Genomic DNA, 15,519 nt, shown 5'->3' with positions numbered 1-15,519 from the left:
GGTACAGCAGGAAGGTGGCAGTACGGATATAGTGGCGGTGCATACCGAGCATGGGAAGGAGTAGGCAGAACCAGATCATATTTTGGATGCCTTCCGCATATTATGAGCGCCTCTATGAGTCGAATGGCATGGTGGAGGACTCACTGGGGCAGTTCTTTGCAGATGCCTCTTTGCCGGTTTTGGGTCCAGATGACATGGCGGCACTGGACGCCCCGTTTACGGCAGATGACATTCTGGCATCCATAAAGGTGTTGCCTACATCCAAGGCCCCTGGAACGGATGATATCACGGCAGAGTTTTATAAAGAGTTTGGCTCTGATAGTGGCAGGGCATATGCTGTGCATGTGGCAGGAGGTGGTGTGAACTGGCCTGCTTCCCCCTACGCTTCACGAGGCAGTGGTTATTTTGATATTGAGACCTAAAAAAAGAACCCCACGAACGTGCCTCCTACAAGCCAATATTGCTACTGAACTTGGGTACTAAAATATTTGAGAATATTCTAGCAGACACATTGATTGCACATGTTCCAACCATAATTCACATTGATCAATCTGGATTTGACCCTGGGAGGCGATGTCGCTAAATCTACACGACTCTTTGTTATCCTTTCACAGATTGACCCCAAAGTACAGGCGGTGGCGGCCCTGTTAGATGCCGAAAAAGCATTCGATTCAATTGAGTGGGGGTGCTTTTTCGCTTTGTTGCGGCAGGTGGGCATTCCAGAGTATTTTATAGCTGCAGTGCAACCTCTATATGCGGGTGCAAATGCCTGTGTAGGCATCCTTGGCCAGAGGCCAGCACCTTATGCTTTGGGCCGGAGGACAAGAAAGTGCTGGCCACGGTCACCTCTTCCTTTTGCCATTGAAATTGAGCCTTTGGCAGCCCAACTAAGGAGCTTTCACCATGGAAGGGTTTTGGCTTTGTGCGGAGTGAGGGAGCTGGTCTCTTTGTATGCAATTATGATATGATATGGCATTTGTAACGTGCCTGTACACATGTGTTTCGATCTTATATTTTAAGGACCCGGTGCTAAGCAGGGCCACTTGCGACAGAGATCGCAAGGCGTCCATGATCATGTCAACGACAGAGGTCGCTGACATGATCATGTCACAGGATTTAGATATTGCTTGACTTACAGAAACGTGGTTTAACAGAAACAACTAAGCATGCAGCAGTTTTGCTCCGTTTTGCTGACTGGTCGCCTGGTGAACCTCCAGAGCCACACAGGTCTCAGGCTCCCCCCGCCAGTCCTTGAACTTGCCTCAAGGCCTCTGCACTCTACTCACCACTACTGCACTTCTGGAATTCGTTTCAAGGGAAGGGAACTTCTCTGCACTTAAGCCAGACCCCTTCCCTTTCACTTCCTGTCTGCGCACTTACATCACCTAGAATGCACTAGGCCTAGCTCGCAAGGCCTAGTATGGTTGTTCTTTGTTTCTGTGTGCTTCTCCTTCTCCTCCCCCCCTTATCACCTCACTCTTTGTCATGTACTTGCACTTTCTGAAACGTTGCTGGCCTCGTACGGTAGTTTATTGATTGTATATTCTTCTCCCTCTCATCCCCCCTTTCTCGCCTTCTTTCCTGCCGTGCACCTGCACTAGTAGTAATGCTGTCAGGCCTAGTCTGCTACTCATTTTTGTTAGATCATTCAGAAACTTCAAGGCCTAAGAAAGACTGTATTCCCTTGTTCCCTTCCCACCTTGCAGCGCTGTGGAGCATAAGATAATGGCATGGGCCTGTATTATAAAGAATAAATTACCCACGACTGCACTGACAAAGGAGATTGCAAGTTGTGTGACCTTATAAAAGAACTCAACCATCAGCTTCATTCTTCTACAGAGCTCCATGGTGATTTGCAACATTTTAAAAGCATGCAGACAGGGGTGCTTTATCCCATATATGTTCAGGTACTTCAATAAAAGTTAAGAGGGCCAAGTGTTTTATTTTTTATTTTTTTAATGAACTAACACAACAGAGAAATGTTTCCTCTGCTCAATGATGGAGAAAGTCGAAAAGGGAGATGTAGATGGTGGAGAGCTAAATACAATCTCTGTGAAATTCTTCCTTTGAGGGCAGGTCAAGTGCAGCGACCTTTACAGCCACATGTGAAGTCATATTTTGGAACCCTCCCCTTAAGGTGGGACAAGATTTGGTGTTTTTAAAGTTCAAAGGGTTTTCCCTGGTGCACCTTTGTAAGTGGCCCTCCAGGCAGGCAACACACATATCTCTGGTTTTAGCGGCAACCTTGTTTGTGGTGCTGGTTTAGGAGCTGGTTTAAGCTCATACGCATGCTGTATGCATTACTTTGGGAAACCCGTTCCACAAAATACGTTTGGATTCATAATGGCCGATTCAGGAACCAAAACGTCTTAAAATGTTTATATTTTACTGGCTACATGGGACATCAGAAAAGAGTCTATATATTAACACATTGTTTTCTGCTTTTAGGAAATGGGAGGGTGGAGACCCCGGTGTGGCCAATCAGAAAACCCCAACAAGCTTGTTGTTAACCCCAGAGAAGAATTTTCATAGTTTTGGCTATACGGCGAGAGATTACTATCACGACTTGGACCCGGAAGAAGCGAGAGAGTGGCTGTACCTGGAGAAGTTTAAAATGAAGATACATAGCACAAGTGTGAGCCAATGATTCTTCCTATTGACATTCCTTTTCTACACAATTTGTTCATTTTTGATTTGTATTTCATATTTGCTTTTGATTTAGCACTCTACTGCCATGGGGCTATTGCTATTGAACAGACCTTTCAGGGGCGAGGTGGTAACAAATGGGGGTGGCTGTGACGGATTGCCATCCTTGAGTGTGTGGGTAACTCTGTTACTGAAAGGGAGGCCTGCTAATCAGAGCCCACCTTTCATAAATGCTCCATGCAGAAATGACGGTGCAAACATGTGCCTTTTTAAGTCTACATGTAGATTCCTGATAGGTTCTGGAACACAAAGTGAAAGCAGGTGCAGGTAGATTTTTTATCATTGGAACATGTGATATGAAATGTAATAATTGTATGTCTTAGTCAGTCTGGTGACACCTTAATATTAAATATGGAGCCATGCTTGGTTGTGGCATGGTGGCTTTTACGTTCACACAAGCTTTTGGCTACAGCAATTTGATATTATACTAGTGTCAGTTCTGTGAGCACGTCCCAGATCCAACAGGACAGATGGTGCCAGTGTCTTGCCTTGATGTCTTTACTTCTTGCCCATTGGGACAATGGGCAACAAGCTGCCTTTTTTAATCATCTAGAGGAAGGATAACATCGTCCTGCAGGTTACAGTAACCTTCCTCATGGGATCTTCTGGAAACCTGTTACTTCAAAGGCAGCACTGAAATAAGGAAGCCACACTTAAATCAGAGTGCTGGCCACTAAAGTCCCTTTGAAGTTAGCAAACACAGGAAGGAAGCAGCGTTATAGTAGCCAGTGGAGATCAGGAAGCTGAGGGAGGGGTTCCACCATGTTGTTTTCTGCTAGGGCTCGGTACCACTTCCTGTCCCATTATTTAATGATGCAGGATAAGGTGTTCTGGGTATGATGCCAGAAGGCCAAGGGCACTTGTTACAACAGCTTTGAGTGTCCCCTTACAGCAGTCTTGCTTCGGGCCAATCTCCTGTGACATGTTGACTATGTTACGAAGAGGAATAGCCACCTTCTTGGATTCATCTTTGACTCTCAAGACAAGTGAAATAATAGACTGGACATCTTTTGGGGATACAGCCTATCCACAGGTCTTCTGTCGGGGAGGTGAAGACAGAAGGCATCCATGGCAGAGGTGAGCTCTGTCACCCAACCATCCCCAGTGAATAGGATGAGAGAGAACTGTTGTGGATGAAGGCTGGCTGTGGCACTAGTACAATGTTCCTGAACTGGAGGCGAAGGACTCCCTGTAGCTGCCAGCCAAATTCCTGGAACTGAAGCACAATACAGAAGAACTCACCTCTTCCTCTAGACCCTGGATTAGGCATCTCAGCAACCCAGAAGCTCACAAGTAGCTGGCACCCTGTTTCGTCCTTTTGAGACATCTTTGGGCTGGATCGACTGTATTCAACAACATTTGAGCTGCCACAGGACCAGCTGTGCCACTTTTGACACGCTATATAAGCTACAAACCCCTTGCAGCACTTCGAGCCATCCATATGCTGGCTCATCACACTACAGTGGACTGACTCGTCTTGATCCTATCCCAAGCTCAACATTGTGGGATCAGCTAACTTCAGTGCTGACTCGACCCACGTGAAGCTATCAAACTTGCCTCAAATCAGCAAGCAAAATATTTACCCATATCTCGATATTGAGAAAGTGAATGCGCATGACTGACACAGAAATAGATAGATAGATTGATAGATAGATATAGCTGGGCCTAACCTTCACAGCTATGGTATTTTCATGGTAGCCAGATACTATTGTGGTTGTATATAGGTTTATTGCCTGGATAATACTGTCAGGAATCCTTTAAAGCTCATCAGTGTTTGACACTGTAGGTCCTCTTGATGGTTCTCTATAAAATAAACCCCCATTACATTCACAGAGAGCTTGCTGATAGAGCACCAGGATGTTCTGGCTCTTTGAAAGTTCTGCCATCCACTTTGTCAGACCAGTTGTTTCTGAAATGTTCTGAATGTTAACGTCACTCAAATGAAACTGTTTGTATAGTGATCGATCAGCTCGTCACATAAGGCATGGTGCCATGTGATGCCTCTGCCTGCCTCATACTGTTGCACGGTTCTCTTGTGGGAATCTCCAAAAATTGTTGCTATCCACTAAGGACTAGGACAAGTATCCCGTTCCCCACATCATTCCACAAAGTCTTTTCACAGAAGCCTCTTGATAATGCCTTACTATATAAGACTCATAAAGCCTCACCGCAATCGCCATAGTTGACAATGTTTTCCTTGATTTGACACCCTTGGCCTCTCCACCAGTCACTGCAGATCTCCTGCCTTGGGAAACATTTATATAGCTTTCTTTTATGGCCACTGCAAAGGTGCACTTAGTTGGGCCTTCCAATTCTATTTAGGTCCAGGTACACTTTACACGTTGTGAAAGGATATGCATAAGCCATATTAGAACACTGGGCAGTTGAATAACCCTTTCCTATTGGTCAATTTACACGCTATAAGAGCTGGTATAGCTCAGAGATATCCTGTAGGCAGCAAATGTGACCTTTCATTTATTTTTCTCTAAAAGCCTTTCCTGTTGGTCAATTTACACGCTATAAGAGCTGGTATAGCTCAGAGATTTCCTGTAGGCAGCAAATGTGAACTTTCGTTTCTTTTTCTCTAAAAGCCTTTCCTGTTGGTCAATGTACACCCTATAAGAGCTGGTATAGCTCAGAGGTTTCCTGTAGGCAGCAAATGTGAACTTTCATTTCTTTTTCTCTAAAAACCTTTCCTGTTGGTCAATTTACACCCTATAAGAGCTGGTATAGCTCAGATATTTCCAATAGGCAACAAATGTGACCTTTTGTTTCTTTTTCTCTAAAAGCCTTTCCTGTTGGTCAATTTACACGCTATAAGAGCTGGTATAGCTCAGAGATTTCCTGTAGGCAGCAAATATGAACTTTCGTTTCTTTTTCTCTAAAAGCCTTTCCTGTTGGTCAATGTACACCCTATAAGAGCTGGTATAGCTCAGAGGTTTCCTGTAGGCAGCAAATGTGAACTTTCGTTTCTTTTTCTCTAAAAGCCTTTCCTGTTGGTCAATTTACACCCTATAAGAGCTGGTATAGCTCAGATATTTCCAATAGGCAACAAATGTGACCTTTTGTTTCTTTTTCTCTAAAAGCCTTTCCTGTTGGTCACTTTACACGCAATAAAAGCTGGTATAGCTCAGAGATTTCCTGTAGGCAGCAAATGTGAACTTTCGTTTCTTTTTCTCTAAAAGCCTTTCCTGTTGGTCAATGTACACCCTATAAGAGCTGGTATAGCTCAGAGGTTTCCTGTAGGCAGCAAATGTGAACTTCCGTTTCTTTTTCTCTAAAAGCCTTTCCTGTTGGTCAATTTACACCCTATAAGAGCTGGTATAGCTCAGATATTTCCAATAGGCAACAAATGTGACCTTTTGTTTCTTTTTCTCTAAAAGCCTTTCCTGTTGGTCACTTTACACGCAATAAAAGCTGGTATAGCTCAGAGATTTCCTCTAGGCAGCAAATGTGACCTTTTGTTTCTTTTTCTTTTAAAACCTTTCCTGTTGGTCAATTTACACACCATAAGAGCTGGTATAGCTCAGAGATTTCCTGTAGGCAGCATATGTGACCTTTCGTTTCTTTTTCTCTGAAACAGCTTTTAGTCGCTAAACTAAAAATGATATTTTAGTACTATTATGGTCTTTTTTGTTTGTTTAAAGTTGAATTAAAACAATAATTTATTACACAGCCACAGTAGTGGCTGTATAGTTATGGTTAAGTTGCTGTTTCCATAGGAAGAGCACTTTTTGGGCGGCTTATATCTTCACTCTCCCTGGACGAATCCTCACCAAACTTTGCAAAAAAAAGTATATAGCCCACTCTGAATTTGCAAAGTTGGGTGAGGTTTGGTCCGGGGAGGGGCAAAGTTATATGAGTGGTCCCAAAATGTCTTTTTTTCCCATAGACTGAATGGGGAAAAAACTTTGCTCATGCCTTCTGCCCAACCCGCTGGATGGACCAGGAGCAGCAGCTTGGTCCCGAAAGTGTGCTTTTCTAAATTTGGTGAGAATCTGTCAGGTAGTTTTTTTTAAAATGACCAAAAAGTAGGTCACAACAAATGTGTGATATCTATGTCCGGTCCGCAGACACACTTCCCTGTTCGATCGGCGGACAGTGTCCTGATGGGCTAATCGGCTTGCGTCATGTTCGCTGATTGGATGGTGAAGAACTTGAAGTACATCAGATTTTTGGAAACGCTCGCCATCATGGATTCACGGACTACGCCGCTGTCCGCGGACATCGCTGTAAAAACATATTAAAAAACACAACATTGCAGTTGTCAAACTTATGAAATAATATCTGGGGAGGTGAGGGGTGATGAGGATGGGATGGGATATGGTTGCAAGAAGCAAAAAAACAGGTGTTTTTTGCAGCAAAAGTCTGCGAACAGTTCGGATGTTCGCAAATAGTCCTGTGAAAGTTCGCGGACTCCTCAGCATTAAAGGGTTAGTGAAATGCAGTTCTTGGATGGCTTATAACTTTGGCACCACTTAATGGAACTGCATGTATATTCCTGACCTGATTCTGAGAGAGTATGCCAAGTTTGGTGGGATTCTGTCATGAGGGGGCAAAATTAGAGGAGGGGTCCCAACATAATGTAAAGGCTTATACATGATGTGCCTTTTGACGAACCTACACTTAATTTGGGAAATTGATCATATACTTAGATATAAGTGTTTTTGCTAAGTTTGGTGGGATTTTGTGAAGAGGGGGCAAAATTAGAGGGGGGGTCCCAAAATAATGAAAAGGCTTATAAATGAGGTGTCATTTGACGAATCTAGACTTCATTTGGCAAACTGATGATAGATATAGACATACATGTTTTTGCGAAGTTTGGTGGGAGTCTGTCAAGAGGGAGCAAAATTAGAGGGGGGTCCCAAAATATTGTAAATATGTTATATATGTGGTGTCATTTGACAAATCTACACAAAGGTTTGCAAAACAATTACAGATCTAGATATAGATGTTTTCGTAAAGTCTGAATGGATTTTGTCAAGTGGGGGCTAGGTTATATGACAATTGTATGTGCATACATTTGACACTTTTGTAAAAATAAAACATGGTTGGATTTCCAGCAAACTTGCATAAGGAGCATTGGCCAGGACCTACAAGCATGGTTTTGCAAATGTGCCAGTGTTTAATATTTGACAAGTGTCATAATGTAGCTACAAAAGATAGTGGTATACCTTTAGTGACTGAGGGGTAGCCTGTGGCCATGGGTAGTGGCCAGATTGTCCGGGTCATGGAATAAGGTCATGATCCAGTCAATCTAGCTACTGGCCATGACCACAAGGGGCAAAACATAGGATTCAAGTGGCCATGTCCACCTGGGACTAGCTTTGTGTTAAAGTTATTCGAAATTAAGAAAGATCTGAAAGGGAAGTAAAATGTGCTTGTGGTAATATGGTCATAGGTTTCTCTTTTTGCCTTCTACAGGCTGCAATGGAAAGCGAAGAGGGCCATGAAAGCATTTTCCTTCCTACACCGGGACGCCGCAGATGTCCCGGTGTAGGAAGAAAAATCCTCTTTTTTAGCACCCCGGGTTCCCGCTTTGGGAACCTGGGGTGCTAATGGCCTTCATCCCCCATTTCAGGGGCTGGAATGGGGCGATAATGGTCCAGAGCAGGCCCGGCTCCAGCAGGGGGGCAAGGCCCCCCCAAGGCCACTCCCTGGCCCCCCATAGAAAGGAGGCCTTCAATGTGGGACCCAAGGGAGTGTGGAATTTGAGGTGTGGGGGGGGGCATTTAGAGTGGTGGAAATGGAAAGAAATTGGTGGGGGATCCCACAAGGGCCGGGTGGGGGCAATGGTTTGGGGGGACGGTGCCTGAGGAGGCAGGGTTTAGGTGGGCGTAGTTAGCAGTTGACCTCCGATCAAAGGAAATGTCCAAAATAATAGTTTTAAACAGCGCTATTACTTTCATGCTGCTTCTTTTCTAAACTATATATCAATTCCACTTTAAACCACTTCCATGGCACTGGTGATGAGTTACTTCACTATGCAGAAAAATAGTTTTGACCAGTGTTGCTGAGTAAATATTCTTTAAAATGCACAGTTTGCATCCCATTTTTAAAAAAAAGAAACTTCCCCTTCGGTACTATTCAAACAGGGTGATTTCTGTTGCTATAAGCAAGGTTTTCTTTTACTTGAACCACACCCGGCACAGCTCCTGCAGCTCCCCTCTGAAAGCAGCTGGGTGGCTGCATCATGTGTGATAGTTTCAATGTTAATAGGGGTATTTATTTATTCATGCAATGTTTGTCGGATACCTGCATATTTATTTATTTATGCAATGTTTGTCGGATACAGGTATTTTAAAAACATTACAGAAATAAATAAATAATCTGGTCCATGTATCCGACAAACATTGCATAAATAAATAAATGAACCGGGTTGTGATTGAGGACTGTAACTCCCTCTTGTGACCCCTTGTACAGGGTCACCAGAGGAAGTTATAGTTTGCTCACGGGCGCTTCCTTTTTTTTTTCCCCCTGCGCCGGCTCTGGCTGGATCCCGAGATCCAGCTACACATCTGGTGCCGGATCTCGGTTCTGGCGAGAGCCGGCTCAATCGCCAGCACTGGGCATTTCACTCGAAGGGTCTGATTCACAGAAGTGTTTTAAAATGGCGCAATCCCATAGGAAAGCGTTCTGTGAATCAGGCCCTAAATGTGCAGCAGGAACCTCTGAGAGATTATCATTCTGAGAGGCTGCACTGCAGGAAGCCCAGCCAGGATTTGTTTGCTTGCCCTGGACAATGATCTATGCCTCACAGACATGAAAGCACAAACAACCAGGGAGATTAAGGGCCATTAAACACCACTAAATGAAGAAGCACACTTACTCAAGCATACTCAATCACACTTACTTAAGCAGGCCTACAACTATTTTCTCAAACCTAAAATCACAAAGTTGGTTTCTGTCATTTAAAGCATGTCTATTTTGTTGTGGGAATATAGCATTTTTTCACATCATGCTTTATTAAATGTTTAACTATATCAAACAATAAATGACACATGGGGGGTCATTATGAGTTGGCCGGTAAAGGATTACTGGCACCGGTAAGGAGAGCGGTGCCGGTAATCCTCTACCGCCCAATTCCGAGGTCCCTTAGCGGGAACCGTAAGGGACATGTGGACGGACCACACGTCCTTTACGGGTCCTGCTAAGGGACCTGGGCGCTAATAACAGGTTTACTAGTCGCGAGCCCATTATTAGCGCCCTCACCATTCCTATTGAGCCTTATCTGGGCTCAAATGGGAATGGGGAATGGTTTGTTCAATAGGGATTTACCGGTCCCTCCGGGGCAGAATGGACTGGACAATGGACTTGAACAAGACAGGACCCGGTCACAGTATGGGAGGCAGCCATGGTGATAATAGCACCATGGCTACCGCCTATCTCGTAATGACCCCCATGATGTTGCTTTCAAACAGATGTCTACAGAAGGTGCATCAATCAACTGGGGTCCTTTACAAATTACATTGAAAATATATATTCTGCTGCAATAACAACTTAAGTATAAGTGAAAAAATAAGGTTGGTAGTAACAAAAATGTAATTCTGGAGCGGAGAGGAGTAAAATCAAAAAGTGAAAAAAATAATGGGGGCCCTGGGAGTCCATCTGTCGGACATTAGTCCCAGTTACAAAAGACTTACCCGGAGTCTTTAGCTCACTATCTTTCACAGATGAGAAATATTTAAAACATATCAGTCTTTGTCCTGCCCTAGGGCAGTCCAGCACTGAAATACTAAGCAGTTCTCCTCTGAACAAGAGTACCAACAGCAACCCCAGACACATGTTTCGGTCTGGTTGGACCTCATCAGTAGGGTGGAGCTGTGTCTCTCTCTAAGAATAGTGAGCAAGGGGACCACGTCTGGATTCCCCTAGTAACTTAGGGTGAGGCCCACAGTTACTTAATATGCAAAAAACAAGGGGGGACCTGGGAGTACCTCTGCCGGACATTAGTCCCGGTGATGATAGACTTACCCAGAGTCTTTAGCTCACTATCTTTCACAAAGGAGAAATATCTAAAACATATCAGTCTTTGTCCTGCCCTAGGGCAGTCCAGCACCGAAATGCTAAGCAATTCTCCTCTGAACAAGAGTACCAGCAACAGCCCCAGACGTGGACCCTTTTCTCACTATTCTTAGAGAGGCACAGCTCCACCATACCGATGAGGTCCAACCAGACCGAAACACTTGTCTGGGGTTGATGTTGGTACTCTTATCAGATTTCTTTTAAATTCTCATTAACTTTTATGCTGGAGTTTGAAGGCTATCATTCAGGATGGGGAAAATAAAGCTAAAATCATAGTGGATCATTTTCCAAGTCAAGCGAAGTGGAAAATGTTGCGCTAAAAGCATTTATCACAACTTTTTGTTCACTGCAGGAATTTGGATGGTGTGGTAGGCGAAGTTGGAGAGCAGATCAAATTTAACAAGTTTGCCTGCTCTTAAAGGTCCCTTTGCCGAATCCGATTGGTTTTCCACAGAATGTATTTTTATGTTGCTGCAAAACCAATGGATTCCTATGGAATCCGTCTGACTTTTTTACACTGGTAAAAGCAGGCAGATTCCAAAAGAAAACATTGTGGATGGCTCCCACAATTGTTAATTGTGGGAGGTATTTACACTTTTCCAGACACATAGAGGAAAAGGGAAGATCAAAGGTGATATTTACCAGTGTTTTATGCTTTACTTTACCAGTACTTGGTGGAAACAATTACAATTGCATGGAGGTGTACTTTTGCAAAAAACTGAAAAACAGGAGTGGTGCAATTTAGGATTGCAAACAAAATTACTCCCTTACTCTTTTTCATCAACACGTTTCTACAATGATAACCTTGTCAGGTTGGTTTATCATGTGACGTTTTAAAGCAATTGTATAAAATTGAGTATTATTTTAGATATTCAAAACCAAATTTCAACACATATTTGTACCAACTTGAGCTTGGAGGATGCGTAGTCAACTATCTAAATTTCAAGCAGGTTTCAAATTCTGACTTTCCCGCTTAACCAAAGTGTGTGATCTTGGGCAATAATGTAATCATTCAGTTCACAGTATAAGCTATTTCAAAAAAGCCTCACTCGTGGTTTAATAGATGAGTAGCTCATGTGTCAGAACCTGCCAAGAACACACACGCACCATTCTTTGAAAATATCAGGCCACATATATTGAACAAAATTTTGAAATTGAATAGCAAATCAAAGTAAACACATCAAACAAAAAGCCATCATGGACAATTGCATATTTTCTGACCAGCATGTAAACAGTATGTACTAGACATTATTTATTTATTTATTCAGATTTGTAGAGCGCACGTCAGCCCGGGGGCATCGTGGCGCTTGTTACAGACAATATCTTAGTTACATAGGATACTGTAATTACATACAATATAGAATTTACAGTAGACATGTATACATTAGCAATGCAGTATATTTACATGGATTCCTGAGAGTTTCCCAATTATTTTGCAAGGAATGAAGTTTTCAGTTTCCCGCGAAAAATGGGGAGTGCGTTTTCCGCTCTAATGTCTGCAGGGAGAGCGTTCCAGGTCTTGGCTGCAATGTAGGGGAAACTTAGACCTCCGGCTTTGGCTTTTTTGATGCGTGGGATGCAGATTAGGTTGGAGTATTGCGTCCTGGTGGGACGGGAGGAGGAAGGTTTGAGGATGGTTTCTGATAGATAGGACGGGGCAGAGAGAGAGAGGCATTTGTGAGTGAGGGTGAGGATTTTGAGAGTGATCCGTTCTTTGACCGGGAGCCATTGGGCTGAGTTCCTGGCCTGGGTGATATGCTCTCTTCTTGGGATACTAAGAGCGGCCCGGAGAGCGTTGTTCTGCGTGACCTGTAGTCTGTTTATGTTTTTGGCTGATGTGCCTGCTAGGAGTGCATTGCAGTAGTCCAATTTGGCTCCAATGGTTGCCCTCGCTATAGAGAGGCAGTTGGGTTTAGAGAGGTAGGGCTTGATGGCGTTTATGAGTTTGGTGGTGTGTGCGGATGCGGATGTGATTGCGCTGACTTGTCTAGTCATAGATAGTGAAGAGTCAAGGTATACTCCCAGTGTCTTTACGGCTGTGGATACGGGGATGATGGAGTTGTCAATGGAGAAGTTGGCGTACAGTTTGTCAAGTTTGTCTAGGGTGTTCTGTTGACCTAATATCATGATTTCAGTCTTGTCACCATTGAGGCAGAGGCCATTAACTGCCATCCATGCCTTGATGACGGAGTAGATTGTGTGGAGTGCCTTGGTGTCTTCGTTGTATGATCCTGAAAGGGGTAGAAGTACTTGTGTGTCGTCCGCGTAGTTCGTGTATGTGATGACGTATGAGTCAAGTTTGTCAAAGAGGGGCTTGGTGAACAAGTTATAGAGTGTGGGTGCAGTGCAAGATCCTTGAGGGACCCCGCAGTGAATTGTCGTGGGAGTGGCGTTGGCGATGTCCGAGAAGACTTTCATGGCTCTTCCCTCTAGGAAGGAAGTGATCCAGAGGGCTGCTTCTTTGGAGAAGTTGGCTGAGTGTGTGAGGTGTGAAGTGAGAGTCTTGTGATCAACCAGATCAAAAGCGGCTGAGAGATCTAAAAGGAGCAGAAGAGCAGGCTTGCCTTTGTCCATGATTTGGGTGATCTGATTCTTCAGATCTACCAGGGCTGTTTCTGTGCCATGTCCTTTCCGGAAGCCTGATTGCCTAGTCCCGAGGATGGAGTGGGTTTCCAGAAAGTGTTGGATTTGGCAGTGTGCAGCTTTGTCCAGTAATTTCAGCAGAAATGGCACCGTGGTTATTGGTCTGTAGTTGTTTGGTTGTAAGGGGTCGAGAGTAGGTTTTTTTAAGAGAGGCCGGACCCAGGCCTCTTTGAGGTTAGCTGGGATGATGCCTGTTTTAAAGGACGTGTTGATGAATGCCGTGAAGAGCGGCGCAAAGCAGTCTGCGCAGTCTTTGACGAGTTTTGGTGGGCAAATATCGCCTTTACAGGGGGAGGGTTTGAGATTTTTTAGTAGGTTAATAACTTCTGATTCAGTGACGTCTCTGAAGGAGAAGTCAGGTATGGTGGGCTTGGGCGAGGTGGGTGGGGTGCTGGTAGGTTTAGTTTCTGTCTGTTGAGGAGGTGCTTTGCAGTGGTCTTTGATTTTCTTTTGGAGAAGGTCAATTTTGTGTAGCATGGCAGCTTGAATGCTGGTACACCAGGCTTCATCTTTGATTATTTCGTCCGGTGTATTAGGGGGGGAGATGAGCTCATTAAAAATGGTGAAGATCTCTTTGGAGTGTGATTTGGCATTGGAGATACGTGTGTTGATGTGCAGGGGGATGGCAGGGAGGAAGCACCTCTCCTCCCTGCCAAGCCCAAACGGGAGCGATACCAGGCAGCTGGAAACCCCTTAACCTGCACTGTCTGCCTATTGATCCCACTCCCCCAACACTAAGTTCTCTCTCCTACATGCTACCACTCCCTCATGGACTCAATTCAATTAAAGTGTTCTTCAAAAATGTAACAAAAAAATTAAATGTTTTTCTTCGAAATGTCATTTTGTAAGAAACAAGATGTCCTATTCCTTGCTTCAGTATTCTGGAGAGGGGGGACTGTCTTTTACAACTAGATGGCGGGACAAAAAGCACCTCCTTCTGGGCCTGCTGGGAGTAGCAACAGTGTTTAGGATGGCATTGTTGGGCATGCACCAACTGAAATGGAACAAAGACTGGGGGCCTCGCTGCCCAGCCCTTGCAGAGGAAGAGGCAGCATCACCCTTGATTCTCCGCAGCCAGGCTAAGAAAGACATGGGGAGCTCATTAAGAGTCTGGCGATAGTAGTAGTAGTAATACCGTGCTGGTACTACCGGCAGGTTCCCGCTAGACCCTTAATGATTTACCGGTGCCTGACTTGCCGGAAAGACTGGGGTATTACAACCCGGGCGTTCCGGAAAGTCAGGCGCCAGTAAATTTTAAGTCCCCATTCCCATGGAGTCCCGTAATACCGTTGTTAACAGTGCTGGTGCTTCCGTGACGGTCTGCCTACCGTGGCCGATGTGTCCGGCAGGGTCTGCCCTGTCAGACACAGCGGCTCTGGCAGGCAGACTCGTAGTTTGCCAGTCCGGAAACAACAGTGTTGGTAAGCTTATCGGCACCATTATTTCCGGACTGGCAAACTTGTAATGATGACCATGGTGTGGGTTTTTGGGGTAGGTGGGATTGGAGATAAATGGGAATGGTGGTCAGGGGGACCTGACCTGATGGAAGGTGATTGGATGTGCAAGGTGAAGGAGAAGTGGATATAATAGAAACCGGAGGAGCAGATGACAAGTGAAGATGGGTAGATTGATGTTGCAACACTATTTTCCTAGTTTCTCTTTTGCTCTGTGCTGTTTATATAGAGTGGTGCACATTTATTTTTGTCCGGATCTGGGAAGACATTTTCTTCTGGATCACGGATCTGGGAAATCTGGATTAATACTAGCCCTTCCTTTAGAGTACTCAAACGCCCACACAGAATAGAAATTGGGCCCCCCTGATCACAAACCTGGCCCACCCAGATGAACATTCCTGGAGCCGGGCCTGGTCCAGAGACCTCGTTATCCACCCTCGCTTCACTTGGGCTGATAACTTGGGCTGCTGGGCTGGTATCCACCAATCCAGTCCCTGGAACGGAGGATGAACGCCACAATATTCCGATTAGCATAACACAAAATGCAAATGGAAATGTTGGAAAATCTTATTGAGTCTATGTACTTTACTGAGAAATATAAAGTAGATGGAGTCTATACATGTTTTTTTAGTTCTATTTTTCAACTCTGAAAGGTGGTTCCTAAAGGAATATGTCTTTTGTTGTTTTTGGA

General features: G+C 44.4%; 1 protein-coding gene across 3 annotated transcripts in view; it reads left to right on the top strand.

Moving 5' to 3' along the window:
• HSPA12B (heat shock protein family A (Hsp70) member 12B) overlaps window positions 1-15,519 on the top strand; it is a 393,296-nt gene that overhangs the window by 171,268 nt on the left and 206,509 nt on the right. For all 3 annotated transcript variants that reach the window (XM_069632262.1, XM_069632263.1, XM_069632264.1), the window contains one exon: window positions 2,449-2,635. In XM_069632262.1, coding sequence (XP_069488363.1) covers window positions 2,449-2,635 — 187 coding nt within the window. The remainder of the gene's footprint in view (window positions 1-2,448; window positions 2,636-15,519) is intronic.

Source organism: Ambystoma mexicanum, chromosome 6q (genome assembly GCF_040938575.1).
Source record: "Ambystoma mexicanum isolate Mex_15411 chromosome 6q, UKY_AmexF1_1, whole genome shotgun sequence".
In the NCBI taxonomy this organism is placed as follows: domain Eukaryota; kingdom Metazoa; phylum Chordata; class Amphibia; order Caudata; family Ambystomatidae; genus Ambystoma; species Ambystoma mexicanum.
This window is presented reverse-complemented; position numbering and strand designations above follow the sequence as displayed.